The following is a 15,465-nucleotide window of genomic DNA, read 5'->3' as shown; positions in this document are numbered from 1 at the left end:
TTGACCATTTCATTCATTCACCAAGTATTTGCTGAGTGCTTATTCTAAGAGCTGGAGACAGAGTAGTATACAAAATAGCCAATATCCCAGCCATTGTGGGGCGTCTATCCCAGTGAGGAAGAGGCAGACAAGCACATAAACAAATAAATACATATTTCAGGTGTCAAGTGCTATGAAGAAAGAGTAAAGGGCCAGACAGAATGGGAAGGGGTGCCGTCTTATCTCTGGTAGTTAGAGAGGGTCTCTCTGATAAAGTGACATCTGAGCAGAAACATGAAGCAAAACGGATGCAGGCAAGCACACACCTTGGGTGTGGCAGGAGGGGGAGTTTCCCAAGCAGGGGGAACAGCAGATGTGAAGGCCCGGGGTGGGCGCTTTCTTGGAAGGTGTGAGTAAAGCGGGGAGACCAGGATGGCGGGAGTGGACGAGTCTACCGAAAAAGGCAGCAAATGGCTCAGGGCGGCAGTCAGGGCCCATATCAGGTGCGGGCCCTGTAGGGCAACGGTAAGGATTTGGGTTATACTCCGAATGAAACGGTAGCAAAAGAATGACATGATCTAACTCGTGTTTCAAAGAGATGCTCTGGTTGCCACGTGGAGAACAGACCAGGGCAGAGGGTTGGTGCCTCAGGGTGGCAAGAGCAGAAGCAGAAAACTAGTCTGGAAGCTTCTGTGATGACCCGAGGGAGAGAGGGCAGTCGCTGAAACAAGCAGCGAGGGCAGAGGTGGGCACAAGGGGTCAGATTCTGGATATATTTCTCCCGGGAGAGCTGACAAGATTTGCTAACGGTTTGGATGTGGATGGGAGTAAAAGACAAGTGTGGAGGATGATTTCTAAGGGTTTGAAGTCCGTATCTGGAAAGTTGCAGTTGCTACTTAGCAAGCTGGGAAGCCTGGAAAAGCAGCAGATGTTGCGGGGAAGGTGGTTTTGGACTTATTAGGTTAGATGCGTCACTGATCATTTGAATACAGACAGATATAAAGTACCAATCAGTAGAATGTGATGTGCTTCACTTAAAATAAATAAAATTAGAAGCGTATTCCCAGGTATTCTAAAATCTTTTTGAATTAACTCAGATACCCTGTGGGTACGCCACCACTTGTGTTAATGTTATAAAACTTATTGGTACATCTTTACTTTTGCTTCATACCTCAATACCTAGTTTCCAAAATTGGAAATGTCACCGAACACAGGCCTTGTAACAGGTAACTGAGAATGACAGGCTATAAATGCCTTCGAGGAGTCAGCTTTTCTTACAAGGCATTATTTAAGCTACTGAGACACTCCTTCCTGTCAAAAAATCTCCCCCTACCACCTTCATGGAGTCTGAAATTCCTCCACTTTAAAAAATGTAATCATTCCCTCTTAACCATGTGTTACTCTTCCCCAAATTCTTGTATAAGTGCAAGAATATTTATGTGTACTTTCTTTTAACGGAGACGTTTTCTTAGGCAGTTTGGCATAGTGTAGGGTCCTCTTGCTAGAAATACTTAGGAAGAAAAGGAGTGGTGGCTTGAGAGGAGAAAGAGGAGATAAACCAACAGCAGTAGGTTTTTAGAATGCAGCCTTCGAGGAGCCAGTGGAATTTGGAGACGCGCGAACCTGGCGGGGAAGGAGCCGAGGAACCTGCCAGAGGGGTCTCAAATTCTCCTTCTCTGCATGGACTCATCCAAGGCCTGATCACGGACACAGGTGATGGCTTCTGCACTTATCTGCAGTGCGGCCTCCTCCTGTGGACTCTGCCTGCCTGCTCGATGCCTCCATTTGAACGTCTCTTTGATGCACCACTTCTGTGCTCTGTTCTCTCAAGGAGAAACATTATTTTCCCACAGCCCCCTTGGCCTAGCTAACTTCCATTTAGCATTCCCATCTCAGCTCAAGTCTTCCTTCCCTGGGGAAGGCTTCCTTGACATTGAGGCCAGATGGAGTCCCCCCTTGGTGGCCCCCCATGACCTCCCCTCAGAGCACTTACTGAGTCCATAATTATATATTACTTGGGTAAATATCTGCTCAATGTCAGGGCCCCCCCCGCCCCCGCCCCAGACTCCAAGCCCCTTAGAGCAGATGCATATCTCTGCTGCTCAGTGCCGTATGCATTACCAGATCCGAGCTCTTGGCTGCTGTACAAAGAGCACTCAAACATTTGGTGAGTAAATGAATGAATGCCTTGTTTGTGTGTACAGACATGAAGTAAAAGGGTCCCTGACGAAGCAAACACTAAGGTGCGCCGCATTTGCGAGAGACATCAGCTCCAGTACACTGAACTGAGTGAAGTTAAATAAGGTTGATCGAAATTTGTTCTCGTATTTGCTTTGGGTTTTATTTATCTCATCAGGCATCAACATTATTCTGTACCTCTAGAGCCACAGAGGACACTGAAGGGAGAAATCAACAACCCTAAGTCCAAAGAAAAAAAAAGTTACTGAATCCTTTGTTAGATAAGCAGACACACGTCTGTAGTAGTTGCCAGAGGTGCGGGAGATAGGGAGAGATTGGTAAAAGGGTACAAATTTTCAGCTATACAGTGAATAAGATCCAAGGATCTAAAGAATAACACAGTGACTATAGTTGATAACACTGTATTGTATAAATGAAATTTGCTGACAGAGTAGAACTTAAGTGTTCCTGCCAAAAACAAAAGAAAAAAAAAAGAAGAAAAAAGATAAATCTGCGAGGTGATGGATGTGTTAATTAACTAGGTGGGGGGACATCTTTTAACAACGTACACATACATCAAACCACCACGATGTATACTTTAAATATCTTACAATTTTATATGTCAATTATACCTCAACAAATCTGAAATTTAAGAAAAGAAAAACCTTTCTACCAAGGTAGGGCCAGTCTGAATGTATAATTTAAGACGTATTGACTATAACTGATTTTATTCTCATAGGTGTTTTCCTATGAATGCAAAAAACAATTACTCAATTACAAGAGATTTCATAGTTTCATCAGGTCCTCAGTCCCATTACATGTTCCCCCAAGATGTTAAACTGCTCAACTTCAAAATCTCCTGCCTCAGCAATTTCAGCCCTATGGACTTTGGTTGAAAAGGAAATTCAGTTTTCCTTTTGTTCTTCTGTGCTCACTACTCTCTCCCTCCCCACGTCACTAAACCGAAGCTATACCTCAGTCTCAACCTGTAACAACAGCTTTATCAGCAGGAGTAGTTAACATCCAAAACAATTTCAACTACCAATTTCTAGACCTAACCCACCAGCTTGGATGCAGAAAACAGGAGAAGGTAGAGGAAAAGTATGGTTATATAAAATACAGAGAAGATTATTAACAATCAACAGTATTTTCCATTAAAAAAAATCTCATATCCCAAGTACATACTCCATTTCTTTTTGGCAAGATCTAACTCTGTCTGCAGCTGTAAATCAATATTTAAACACACAAATTCATAGCAACCTCTTAGCCACTCAAATATAACCGAAAGATTGATTTTCCTTAATGGAAATCAGATACAAACTCCGTAGAACTCAAGTTTCCACTCTGGCTGTGTATATCCATCACATATAACTCCTGTGAAACAAACTCACGTAGCAGATCCCAAGACCCTGTTGTCATTAAAGATCCATTTGTAGCAAAAACAGTGAAGTAAGACAGGAAAAACAAGCATGCAAAAATGCAAATTAGTAGTTTTAAAAAAAAAAAAAGACTCAACTTTCTAAACATAATTTAAAATGTTCAGATACACCCAGGCCAAACGCTTGCGCAAAAGTGACAAATTTGTTAAAGACACGCTTGTGGCACATTAAAAAAAATTTCTGAGAGTGGTTAACGTCTGATACCTCCTTCATCAGACGGTCTTGTTACCTCACTGGAGCACGAAAAGCTAGGGTAAATCTCGGATATTTCTGATTTGTCATCTCCCAGACCTGTACCAAAAGTACTGCTCGAATGAGATCGAGACCGTTGTCTCCTATAATGATTCGCCTTTTCTATATTGGAGGGAAAATATTCATACTTGTGATTAAGTGACTTGAAGAACAAAGGAAACAAAAAAATTACTTAAAAATTTAACAAGAAAAATAATCCCTTATTAAATTACAATCCAAAAGCTCAGGTATTAGAAATTCTAGTCACCTATTCCCAAACTTCAGCACACATTGCATCAACTATATAATTGACTTAATGATTATTTATACTCATTTTTTTGTCTAAATTTTAAAGGAGAGATGAGGGATGGGAAATTGACAAGAACTAAGAAAACACTGGCAAACTAGTAAACTTCTATCAAACAAAAGGTTTGGTTATAAATACTTCTTTTCAAATATCACCAAGGATACAGCATTTGTTGCCTTTATTTTTAGAAAATTAAATACAATTTGGCTGATTATGTAGATCAAATTAACTATACAAATATTAGAATCCCTACTTTGCCTTGGGCTTTCAATTTTGTTAATGTCAACAATTAAACGTGGAGTGTAAATCAGGGGGCAGAGTAAGACCTAAATGATATATCTATTTATATTTTTAAAATACTTGCATAACTGTCAAATCTTCAGTTTGCTAAATGTGGTCTGAAAGTCTGAAAAGTCAACCCATGCTATCACTATACCCAAACATCCAAACCATTTGGGTTTTGCTTTTAATTATAAACATGCAGTCTAAGTTAAAAGTCAAATAAACTTCCTAGGTAAACTACAAATTTTGCATTTTCTAAAAACTCAGAGATAAATTTTAAGGATACGTGAAAATCTATTTTAAGACATTTATGATACTATATAGAAAATCTCCCCACTGTTTTACATAGAATTCTTAATTAAAGAAGTCTTTAAATTAAAGAACTATACCTTTAAAATGTTGCGTTTTTCATGAAACAAATCTCCTTTATGTCTTAGCAGTTTAGTGCAGTCCAAATAGCTGCATTTGAAAGCCCAGAAAAACCTCTAAAATCATATTCACTAATAGAAAGGGGATGTAAGTAAGCTCTAGACACCTTTAAAATAAATCTAGAACAAACTAATCTAGGATATATTAAAAAGTCCTTTTGCAAGTTTTGTTTTCATAAATGATTAATGGTATATTAAATAGCACAGCAACTTTTTCAGTTTTTCAAATCCCAAACTTAAAAATTCACACTACACAAACGGCACAATGAGACTCCACAGCTCACAGTAGCTTCTCTTTGAGGACAAAACCACGTAAATGGGGAGGAACTCGAAATGTAAGCAGTACCAGAGAGCATATGTAGACTTCTAGACTGAATATTGTCTTCCAGGGGATCAATGTCGAAGATGGAGCCAGGATCTGTGCGCCAAACTTTGAGGTCTTTTACCAAAGGAAGAAATCAACAAATCAAGAATGAATAAAAAAAAGTCAGCACCCAAGAGAGTCAAGCAAAAGTCTGAAAAGGGGCGTATGCAAAAAGCAAGCATGTAATAGGCAAACCCACTGTGCAGCCTACTTCAGAGAACAAAGGGATATTCACACTCACTGGATTTGCTAAGAAAACTTTGTGATCAAATTTAAGTTGCCTGGTTTATTCTTCATTGACCTTCCACGGGGAGCCTGTGAATCATCACCCAACACACGTGCACGCCAGACAACTCCCCGCATCCCTGAACCCTCACCACTCGTGCTCTCCACACACTGAAACAGGTAAAATGTTGGGTTAAAACTCCTGATTAAGGACATGTGAGTAATTCATAAGAAGCGACTAAAAGGTTTTTGTCTAAGAAAACAAAATAAAAATCAAAAACTTCTCCCCCTACGACAGAAACAAATGTTGAACAAATTGAAAAATTAGTAACTTTCCTTTCTAGCCCTGCCTTAGATTTTAGTATAAGCCTTGCTCTGTCACCACTCAACACTATGTTCCCAAGGTTTTCCCAGGCTGACAAGAAGGAACGGCAGGATGAGAGGTTCCTTCCTCTCTGATTTGTGAGACTTTCAGACAGCTCTCGATTCTCCCAGTTCAGAGATAATATTAAAAAATATATAAGCTATTCATATTGCGGAAACCATCAGAATCTCTCCGGCATGTCTATTTGCGGTAAAAGGACGTAAATGGGATTACTTCTGTTATGTCACCCACGCAGACAACGTCTGCAGTACAATTATACAGTACATAAGCTAAAGGGAAACAAAAAAATTGCTCAACCTTCATTATCACCCATGTCTGATATTTGGGCTGCTTCTTTGCATAACAAGTAGGAACACTCTTAAGACCAGAAGGTTATTAAAGACAAGAGAACGTCCAACAACAGAATGGATTTGCAATGATACCTGGCAAAGGCCATGAATCCCATCCAACACGGTGCAAACCATATTACCTGTGGTCCACTTTCACCTGGGCACCACCTCAAGCATTGGAGGAGGAGTCCGATGAATAAGGAAGCGAATTTTAAAGCCAGGGCAAGCACGACCTTTTTGACTGTGCAGACTTGCCAAGCAGGCCTGTCAGCTTACCAACGATGATTCCAGGTCTCCTGTCCATCTCCACGATGTGAGGATGGACCCCTTTATAGGCGGCATCGCTGACGACCTGGGTGTTTTTCCTCACTCGCTCTGTCACAGGGTCATCCACAACAGGAGTGAAGCCCCTTCCCTTTGTCTTTTCAAAATCTTCATGATATTTCACCTGAAAAAGGGAAAAACCATATTAACTCAAACTGAAATTTCCTGACTGTTACACAGCTCACAAAATTTTGATATAACGACAGTTGTCACTGTACCAGCTGCATCTAGATTATTTTCTACATAGATGTATCTTTTCCAATTATTCCAAAAATAATGTCTGAAACTTCAGTTTCCTAGCATCAGAAATCAAGCTGACATTTTCACAATGATTTTCATCGTTACGGTTAGCAGCTCTTTTAATATACAAACCTGTGTATCAGTAAGAAGTGTTAAAAGATATATTTTTAAAATCCTGGTTACTTCCTAAAATGAACTCACTTAGGTATAAAGTAATATCCTTTCTCTTAAACTTTAGTATGCAATAAAATGATAAGGTATTTCTACACAATTATTCAAGAAAGCCATATTATTTAAAATTAGATTGACAGTTACAAATAATTATATATATATATATTTTTGTATATAATTACAAAAACATATATATATTTCAAAACATATGTTTTTCATGTTCTGAAATTGGATTAGGGTGATGGTTGTTCAACTCTGTAAATTATACTAGAAACCACTGAATTGTATACTTTAAATGGGTGAACTTTATGGTATATAAAATACATCTCATGAAACTGTTTTTAAAAAATACATATTTTTATATTCTTTAAACATGTAAACACACCAAACTCAACCTTAAAATTAATTGAAAAGAAGTCCAAGCAAATATCTTTCATAAAGTACATTTACAGCAGTCACGTTAGAAATAAAAAACACACCCAAAAAATCACTGAGAAAAATTATTTTATTAGACTAAATATTTTCATTACATTTCAGTGTGATTAGAAAGCTCCCCCCAAAGGACGGGCCCATCGGCCTTTCCATGCTTTGTTAGTTATCCAGATTAATGGTGAACAACGCCATCAGTGCATTGGGTGGTGCCATTCCTTAGTATGTTTTAGTCACAGATGGAGGACCTGGTTGGACCCTACCATTGAAATATGATTTTGAGCTTCTTTGACATGTCTGAGACCAGGTGTATCTAAAATCAGACTTGGTCTACCTTTCATCTGTCTCTGGTCCTGGGTATATTTTACCTGCAAAGTAAACAGTAGAACATACTTAAAAATAAGACAATTATAATTGAAAAAAATTACATAACTTTTTCAAGCTTCCCAAGTGAGTGGAACATATACAACGTATCGTGAATTACTTCCCAGGTAACTTGTTTGGTGAATTACATTTCGTTCTAGAATAAGGATCTAAAATTGTACTCTCGATGGTCTCCTTTAAAGGCTGCAGCCAAGATGACCTAAATCTCTCTACCAACTGAAAACAAATGTGAGTGAGCAACATCCACTAACAATGAGTCAGTAAAAGTGGTTATCACACTTAAACAGGAAAAATCCAAAGCTAAATGGAACCTAAATTTATTTTTCCATTTCTCTATTTCCCCATTTCCCACCATAACACTGAAAGAATGCATACGGAACATCCCTCTAATTCCTTTTATTCGCCCACTGCCGACAACAAGAATCAATAAGTAACAAATTTAGGTTCCCTCTAAACAGCCACCACTTAAAGGTAGTTTATGTTGAATACAATCAGCATCTCTGGACAGAAATGCCACTAGAGAGCTGTGCACTGTAAAACCTAAATGCTGATTCCTAGGCATAAAGCTCTTTTTGACATCTGACCATCAGAACACTGCTATTTGTGAAGCTGATTATGTATAAGTTTAGGATACCAATTATTGCAGACCTGAGGGCATATGTGCATTCAGAACGGAAGCCCTGGTATTTCCTAAGAGAAAGTCACCGATGTGCACCAAGGGACTTTAATGAGTAACTGAATTCTGTGTTAAATATATTTAAAAATTTTTTTCCCCTCTAAGTCCTTACTCTGGAGTTATGAGTCATTTCTTATTTTGTTTTGCAGAGAGGATTTAACAATCCACATTCAATGGAATACATCTGTAAAATAACAATTGTTTAACTTACACATCAAAGACTTTACTACTTTCAAAGACACTGGCTAAAATAACATGAATCATTGTTTAAATGAACATAATACAGTTTAAAACAAAACTTTAAATGTAAGTGTTGGTCACATCTGGAAATATCAACAAAGAGTTGCCGGATAATATAAAGTTAGACAGTGGCAGCTTTTGGAAGTCATCTGAAATAATACATGTACTTATTGCATATATTACAAAGGTTTCTTGGAAATCGATTTTATTTTCACAAGGAGAAAACAGGTTTGCAAGTAAATAATATAAAGGACATGCCCTTTGTGATAGCCCCAAGTGAATAAAACAACTTGCCGAACTAATATTTTCTTGATTCTTCTTTACTCTTTCCATTTCAGGAGTTATACTTAAAGCCGTAGCTCTTCCCAGCTGACCTTTATAATAAACCTATCATTTCAGAAAACAAAAAGCAGAGCACTGTGAATCAATTCACCTAAGAGTCTCATAGTACTTATTTTAAAGAGCTAGCCAAGGAAAGGAAGCTATGAAAAAAAAAAAAAAAGGATGCTATCAGAGGTTTAGTCATATTTAAAATGTTTGCATCTTAAATCATTCTATTTTAATTCATCCCATAGCAGTGAATCACTGTGAATGAAATCACTATTAATGTACTCATTATATGGGCATACCATCGGTAGAGCCGTAATATGCATTTTATCACAAAGGAGTATGATGTGAAATGTCTTCATGGATATTACTTTAAGGTACTCTTACCTATATAGGATGCTGCTATACTGTTATGGCTTTAGTAATTAACTGTGGCAGAACTTTTGCCAGCATGCCTAAGTAGTAACCACAGTCATCCATGAGGCCAGCATTCTTCCCACTGCTCCATCCCTCCTTCTCCAGAATCATGTTCCCTTTTGAGAGTAACAGAGTTACATCAACTGTGACTCTGAATACATTGGGAAAAAGTGAGCATCTACTTCTCCAAAATATAGTTGTCAGGGAAAGTGCCAAACAAGAAACTGCCTTTCCTTTATAATCCGGTCAAAAGGACTTTAAAGGTTTGAAGAATAAAAGATTTCTTTGAACCTAATAGATTTCCAAATTTCCTCTTCCAAAGAACCCAATTTATATGTTAATGACTTCAAAAAAGGATTCTCTCAGTGAACTGCATGCACGGATTACATAACAGAAAGGAGTCAGAGCAGGACAGGAGTTGGTGTCTGAGTAAAAACTAACAGCCCCTCAACAAGTGGCCCCCAAATGGACCTGTCCCATGTGACCTACTCAGCCAGGCACACTTTATAATTTTCCCCCAGCATCATCCAAAAATAAAGTGACAACAGCTGGGAGTGGGAGATAGGGCCGCAAAGGCTACAGAACAAGAATATGTATATATATGCAGGAAAGGGACTGGGAAAGCGTATTTGTAGGGCCAAGATGCCAGAAGCTGCCACTGTAAGCCTTTGGGGCACCACAGAAACCACAAGCGTGAAGGAAGACCGGGTAAGAGGGATGCACAATAACCTGCGAACAAAAATCACACTGTAGGGGCTTCCCTGGTGGCGCAGTGGTTGGGAGTCTGCCTGCCAATGCAGGGGACACGGGTTCGAGCCCTGGTCTGGGAAGATCCCACATGCCGCGGAGCAACTAGGCCTGTGAGCCACAACTACTGAGCCTGCGCGTCTGGAGCCTGTGCTCCACAACAAGAGAGGCCGCGACAGTGAGAGGCCCGCGCACCGCGATGAGGAGTGGCCCCCGCTCGCCGCAACTAGAGAAAAGCCCTCGCACAGAAACAAAGACCCAGCACAGCCAAAAATAAATAAATAAATAATTAATTAAAAAAAAAAAAAATCACACTGTAGTCACTGGGAACTCTAGCAGGGAATGCCTGGCTGGACTCACAATACCTAAGACCCTGAAACCTTTCCAATAAATTGGCAGTCAATTGAGAGCAGGGTATCAACTCAAGGTCATGAAAACTTTGTAAACACGATTGCTTCACTGACATGTTGACAATATGTTTGCTCTTGTAAGAAAAAAGTTACTAAGATCACACATTGCTGAGGTTCTTCTGGTTTTCTTTAACCCTCTTCAGCTCTGGTGGATCAGAAATTGCCGTTGCCTGTTTAATCTCTCCTCTGTATTTTACCTGTGGAGGATAAATAAGACTTTTAACAAATAGTATAATGGTCTCCACCCAAATAGCAACAGAGGACGAGCCTCAAGATTAACCCTAATTTTTAAACATGTTTTTCCACAGTAGATGCGTGTCAACCTTTCAGTTCAAATGCACCTGGATTCTGATTCTTCTAACTTAGCAAGCACGAAGCGCTGTTGTGCTTCTTAAAAATGATTTTTTTAATAAATATATTGCTGTTCAATACCAAAACTAACTGCAAATGCCACAACTAAATGTAATGGAAATATAAGGGGAAAACATTGTAATGAAATCATTACAAGAGAACTATAGTGAAGTAGCCACGGCAGCCTGGGAAGCTGGCTTTGCTCCCATTCTGACCCTGGAGCCTCCACCTTCAAAAGAAGCTGCAGATCCCTCACTCCTACCACCATCAGGGATCTTGTAAGGATAAAGCAGTCATCAGCCTGAACTCACTCTTAAATTTTAAAGTCTCTCAAAATTACCCATTTTAGAAGAAGGTTACTGTTTATAATGGTAAAAGTTCCATAAAAGGGTGAAAGAATGGGAAAAATAACTATTGGGGGACACATCTGAAAGAGATTTCTGAATTCAGGGAGGCCTGGGTTCAAATCCCAGCCCTGCTGCCACAAACCATGGGTTCCCCAGCATGTTCTCTAACTCCTCAAGCCTTAGTTTCCCACACCTACAAACCAGGGGAGTAAATCGTGCCAACCTCACGGATTTATATAAAGCATTTAGCACAGGGTCCACATTAGAGGAACCTCATGATTGTTAACTACCATTGCTTTATTAGCAATAGATTGCTGACCGATTGGATAATGTTTTCTGTTTTATTTATAAGGTTCCCTGCCCTGACATTATGTCTTAGAACCCCAGTCAAGCCAGGTCTTCTTTTGCCTTATGCCAACAGACAATTTGTTTTCTCAGACTGACAACAGACCCACTATACTACTCTTTAAATCTGCATGTAGTTTTAGAGATTTACCAACTATGAGGTCTTATCCATCTTTGTGTACCAGTGACCAGGATAATGCCTGGCACGTTGCCTAATGAAGATTTCTTGAATAAACAAGCAGGACTGAAGGTCAGCAAGACAGTCCCCAATTTCCTGGACTAACACGAGAGGTCTACTGTCCCTCAATATGTGACTGTGGAAAAGAAGCAGCCAAGATGTAGAGGGTCTAATGCTTTTCAGAAGGCGTTGTAAAGAATAAAAATATACACTGTTTGGTAAAATATAAGAGGAAACAGAAACAACTTGCCGTGCTCAGATGCTCCTGGTTTTTCCTCACTCTCTCTATCTCTGGCGTCATGCTCACTGGAGTTGCTGTGTAACATTGCTCTTTGTACCGGAGCTGAGAGACAAGCGCAAGACAGTGTGGGATTATGGGAAGGAAGTGTGAGCTAGCACACTGCAACTGACTAAAAGAAACGTTACACAGTGACAGAGCATTCATTAGCTAAAATCTTCATTAGGATTTTATAGTGAAATATGCTTTGCTAAAAGACTTCGTCAACACAGTGATCCCAGATCTAAGCCTTTTCTTGCCCAAATGTTTTGAATTCTACCTTGGGTTGTTATTCTTCAAACTGCATAATTTAGTGGTGGCCTCTCTGCGTTCGATCTTATCAGCTATGATAAACGATCCCTTCTGTGAGCTCACAGCACTTAAAGCACCATTACCAAATGACCGTTTTATATTTAAAAATTAAAATGCTGCATTCTTATCATTAGAAAGGAGGGCTATGCCAGTCCTATGCCCGCACCTCACTGAGTGCCTGTAACTATGTAAAGAAACCCTGAACCTCAAAGTTTCCTCCTCTGCCAAGTTCCAACATTAGAAGCCCATGCTCTGGCTAGCATTATGGAGATATTTCTGACTGACTGTGTAGAGGTTGCTCTTTCTTAGCTGGGGGATCAGACCCAACGTTTGTGGTCAGCTTTCCTGGCAATTCCACAACACCCCAGGAAATAAATGAGGATCCAACACAGAGAGATAGAATGGCATGTCCATCAAATGAACTTTTGACAGGTAAAAGGAAAACTAGAGGTTAAAAATTCCCATTATAAGGAACTCCACAGGGACAGTCTTAATGATTTTTTGGAGTTTAAATTTAGTGTTAGAGAATTTTTTTTTTTGTAAGACATCACAAGGCCTACAGGGCCTGCAGATAAAATGGACTTGAGATGTACACCCTCAGCAGTGCATGTGCAAGTGAACAGATATTTGATAAGCCTGGAAAATAAATGAAAAAGGGTCAGGTCCCTGCCAGTGTGATTTCTTTCTCTGTGCCGTGGTATGCAGTTTGAGAGTTTAGGCAGATTCTGTGTCGGATAATTGCCTGAAGTGAGGAAAGGTCCAGTGTAATCTCTATTGATGGCAGGATACAAAGAAAGATTACTCTGGGCTGAGTTCAGAGGAGAAAAAATTGTTGAACAGCATTACTGATGTTGAGAAACTGTTGTAGCCAATTTCTAGTGGATATAAGTTTGGGGACAAATGTTTGATATGGAGGATATGGAGACTCTTCACGTATTGCATTCATCCACTCACAAACATGCTGAGCGCTTTACAGGCAATATCTCACTTAATATTCTAGTCCCTGTTTTATAGATGAGGAAACTGAGGCTTGGAGAGGGGTTGGTAGCTCATGAAGGTTATACAGCAGGTAGGGTCTGAAGCTGGGATCAAACCAACAGTCCCGGGCCCACGTTCTTCTCCACTACTCCAGTGTTATCCAAACTTCCACCATGTACACACCACTTCCCATATGACATGCCAGATGTCACCTGTGCTGTGATTTATAGTATTTTCTTATTAAATTAACTCATTCTTGTTTTCAAATAGTTATTTTAAGGGAGTGTTATATTTCTATGATAAATTGAAAACTAGTAACCCTTCTTTTAGAAAAAGGGGCACATTATGACAATCTCTAGGCCATACTGAGTGAAGTAAGTCAGACAGAGAAAGACAAATATCATACGATATCGCTTATATGTGGAATCTAAAAAAATGGTACAAATGAACCTATTTACAAAACAGAAGTAGAGTCACAGATGTAGAAAACAAACTTATGGTTACCAAAGGGGAAATGGGGGGAGGGATAAATTGGGAGATTGGGATTGACATATACACACTACTATATATAGATAGATACCTAATAAGAACCTACCGTGCAGCACAGGGAACTCTACTCAATACTCTGTAATGACCTATATGGGAACAGAATCTAAAAAAGAGTGGATACATGCATATGTATAACTGATTCACTCTGCTGTATAGCAGAAACTAACACAACACTGTAAATCAACTATACTGCAATATAAAATAACTTTTAAAAAAAGGACACATTAAAACAATTTAATCCCTAAGTCAAGGCCAGCGCATCAGCAGCGACCGTGTGCATCTGAATCACCCTGTCGGGGCACTGGCACTGCCAACAGCCTCCTCGTGGCCTGAGTTATGATTTCTCCCTCCACCACCTTTCTCCTGTCATCTTCCACCCCAAGCACCCATCACACTAAACCTTCCCCTCTCTGAACAGATCTTGGATCCTGAACACATTCAGTTTGCACTGCCAGGAGGGCCCCTTCTCACGAAATCCGCCCCAAACTTTTATCAATTCCTCAAGATCTAACTCAAATGTGACTCTTTCTCCAAGGGTCTTCCTCTCTCTCACTAACATAGCCCTCCTTCTCTGCATTTCCCCAGCGCTTTGCAAACGGAATTATTACTTAATATTAAATGAGATGTTGCATGTAAAGAACTCAAAAAGCGTAGTAAACACTCGGCAAATATTAATTATTGTTATAGCACTTAATGCACAATCTTTATTTATTGCCACAGCTGTTTCTCCTAGAGACCCTGAGAATACACACCACCCCTAAGACCCTAACCTCATCTCTGAATGCCCCCAAGAACAAGAACAGAGTAGGCATTCAATACCATGTGCTTTAATAAGCAAATGCACATGCTTGGTGTAATGCTACCCCAACATAAATATGTGTGAAATCTTATCTCCACCTTTCAGGAACTGGCCCTCCTACAATGGTATTCATCGTAGTAGGACTTCACCCGTACAAGTGTCATGCCCACAGAAAACAATACTTAAAGGAATATGATCACACATTGCTGATGTTCTTCTGGTTTTCTTTAACTCTCTTGAGCTCTGGTGGATCAGAAATGGCTGTTCCATGGTTCATCTCTTCCTTGTATTTTACCTGCATGATTTATTTTTTAAAATGTAAGTTTTATTCAACACAAGGCTTAAAAAATAGCTAAGAATTCTTCATTTGTAACTACTGCATAGTTGAATTTTTAATTCCAATATTAATTTTCCTTCAGTGAGAACACAAATTTTTATTTCGTCTGGTGCTTTCAGGATTCCTTTATCCTGAAGTACAAACAAACCCACATCTATTCACCTATCTGTCACTGAAGAGGTTTTTTAATTAAAATAAGCATATATTGCTTGTGAAAATAAATTTTATCATCAGGCAGATGCACCAAAAACCTTGGAAATTATCTTAACATAATAACTTATTATTTTCTATTTGAAAAGCAGTTTCTATTTATTAACATGTTAATTGAAATTCACCATGTATTTAAAGGCAAAAGTCAAACTGAGTTAGCTACAAAGTCTTGGAAACACTGCGTATCCATCTGGATCCAAATGATCCAGAATAAGAAAAAAATAAAAGAAGAGAAAGGGGAAGGTGGAGGGAAATGTACTACGAGCAGAG

The 15,465-nt window shown here is 39.3% G+C and overlaps 1 protein-coding gene across 13 annotated transcripts in view; it reads right to left on the bottom strand.

The window, feature by feature from the left end:
• NEBL (nebulette) overlaps positions 1-15,465 on the bottom strand; it is a 336,029-nt gene that overhangs the window by 21,170 nt on the left and 299,394 nt on the right. For 8 of the 13 annotated variants that reach the window (XM_036842823.1, XM_036842832.1, XM_036842827.1 and 5 more), the window contains 8 exons: positions 14,851-14,943; positions 11,984-12,076; positions 10,617-10,709; positions 8,906-8,998; positions 7,575-7,679; positions 6,424-6,595; positions 5,191-5,283; positions 3,801-3,950 (listed from right to left, as the gene is read on the bottom strand). In XM_036842823.1, coding sequence (XP_036698718.1) covers positions 3,801-3,950; positions 5,191-5,283; positions 6,424-6,595; positions 7,575-7,679; positions 8,906-8,998; positions 10,617-10,709; positions 11,984-12,076; positions 14,851-14,943 — 892 coding nt within the window. The remainder of the gene's footprint in view (positions 1-3,800; positions 3,951-5,190; positions 5,284-6,423; positions 6,596-7,574; positions 7,680-8,905; positions 8,999-10,616; positions 10,710-11,983; positions 12,077-14,850; positions 14,944-15,465) is intronic. The other 5 variants (XM_036842825.1, XM_036842826.1, XM_036842834.1 and 2 more) reach the window with 5 other exon arrangements.

This window comes from Balaenoptera musculus, chromosome 2 (genome assembly GCF_009873245.2).
Source record: "Balaenoptera musculus isolate JJ_BM4_2016_0621 chromosome 2, mBalMus1.pri.v3, whole genome shotgun sequence".
Classification (NCBI taxonomy): Eukaryota; Metazoa; Chordata; class Mammalia; order Artiodactyla; family Balaenopteridae; genus Balaenoptera; species Balaenoptera musculus.
Note: the sequence above shows the minus strand (reverse complement) of the source record. Positions and strands in the feature narration are given on the sequence as shown.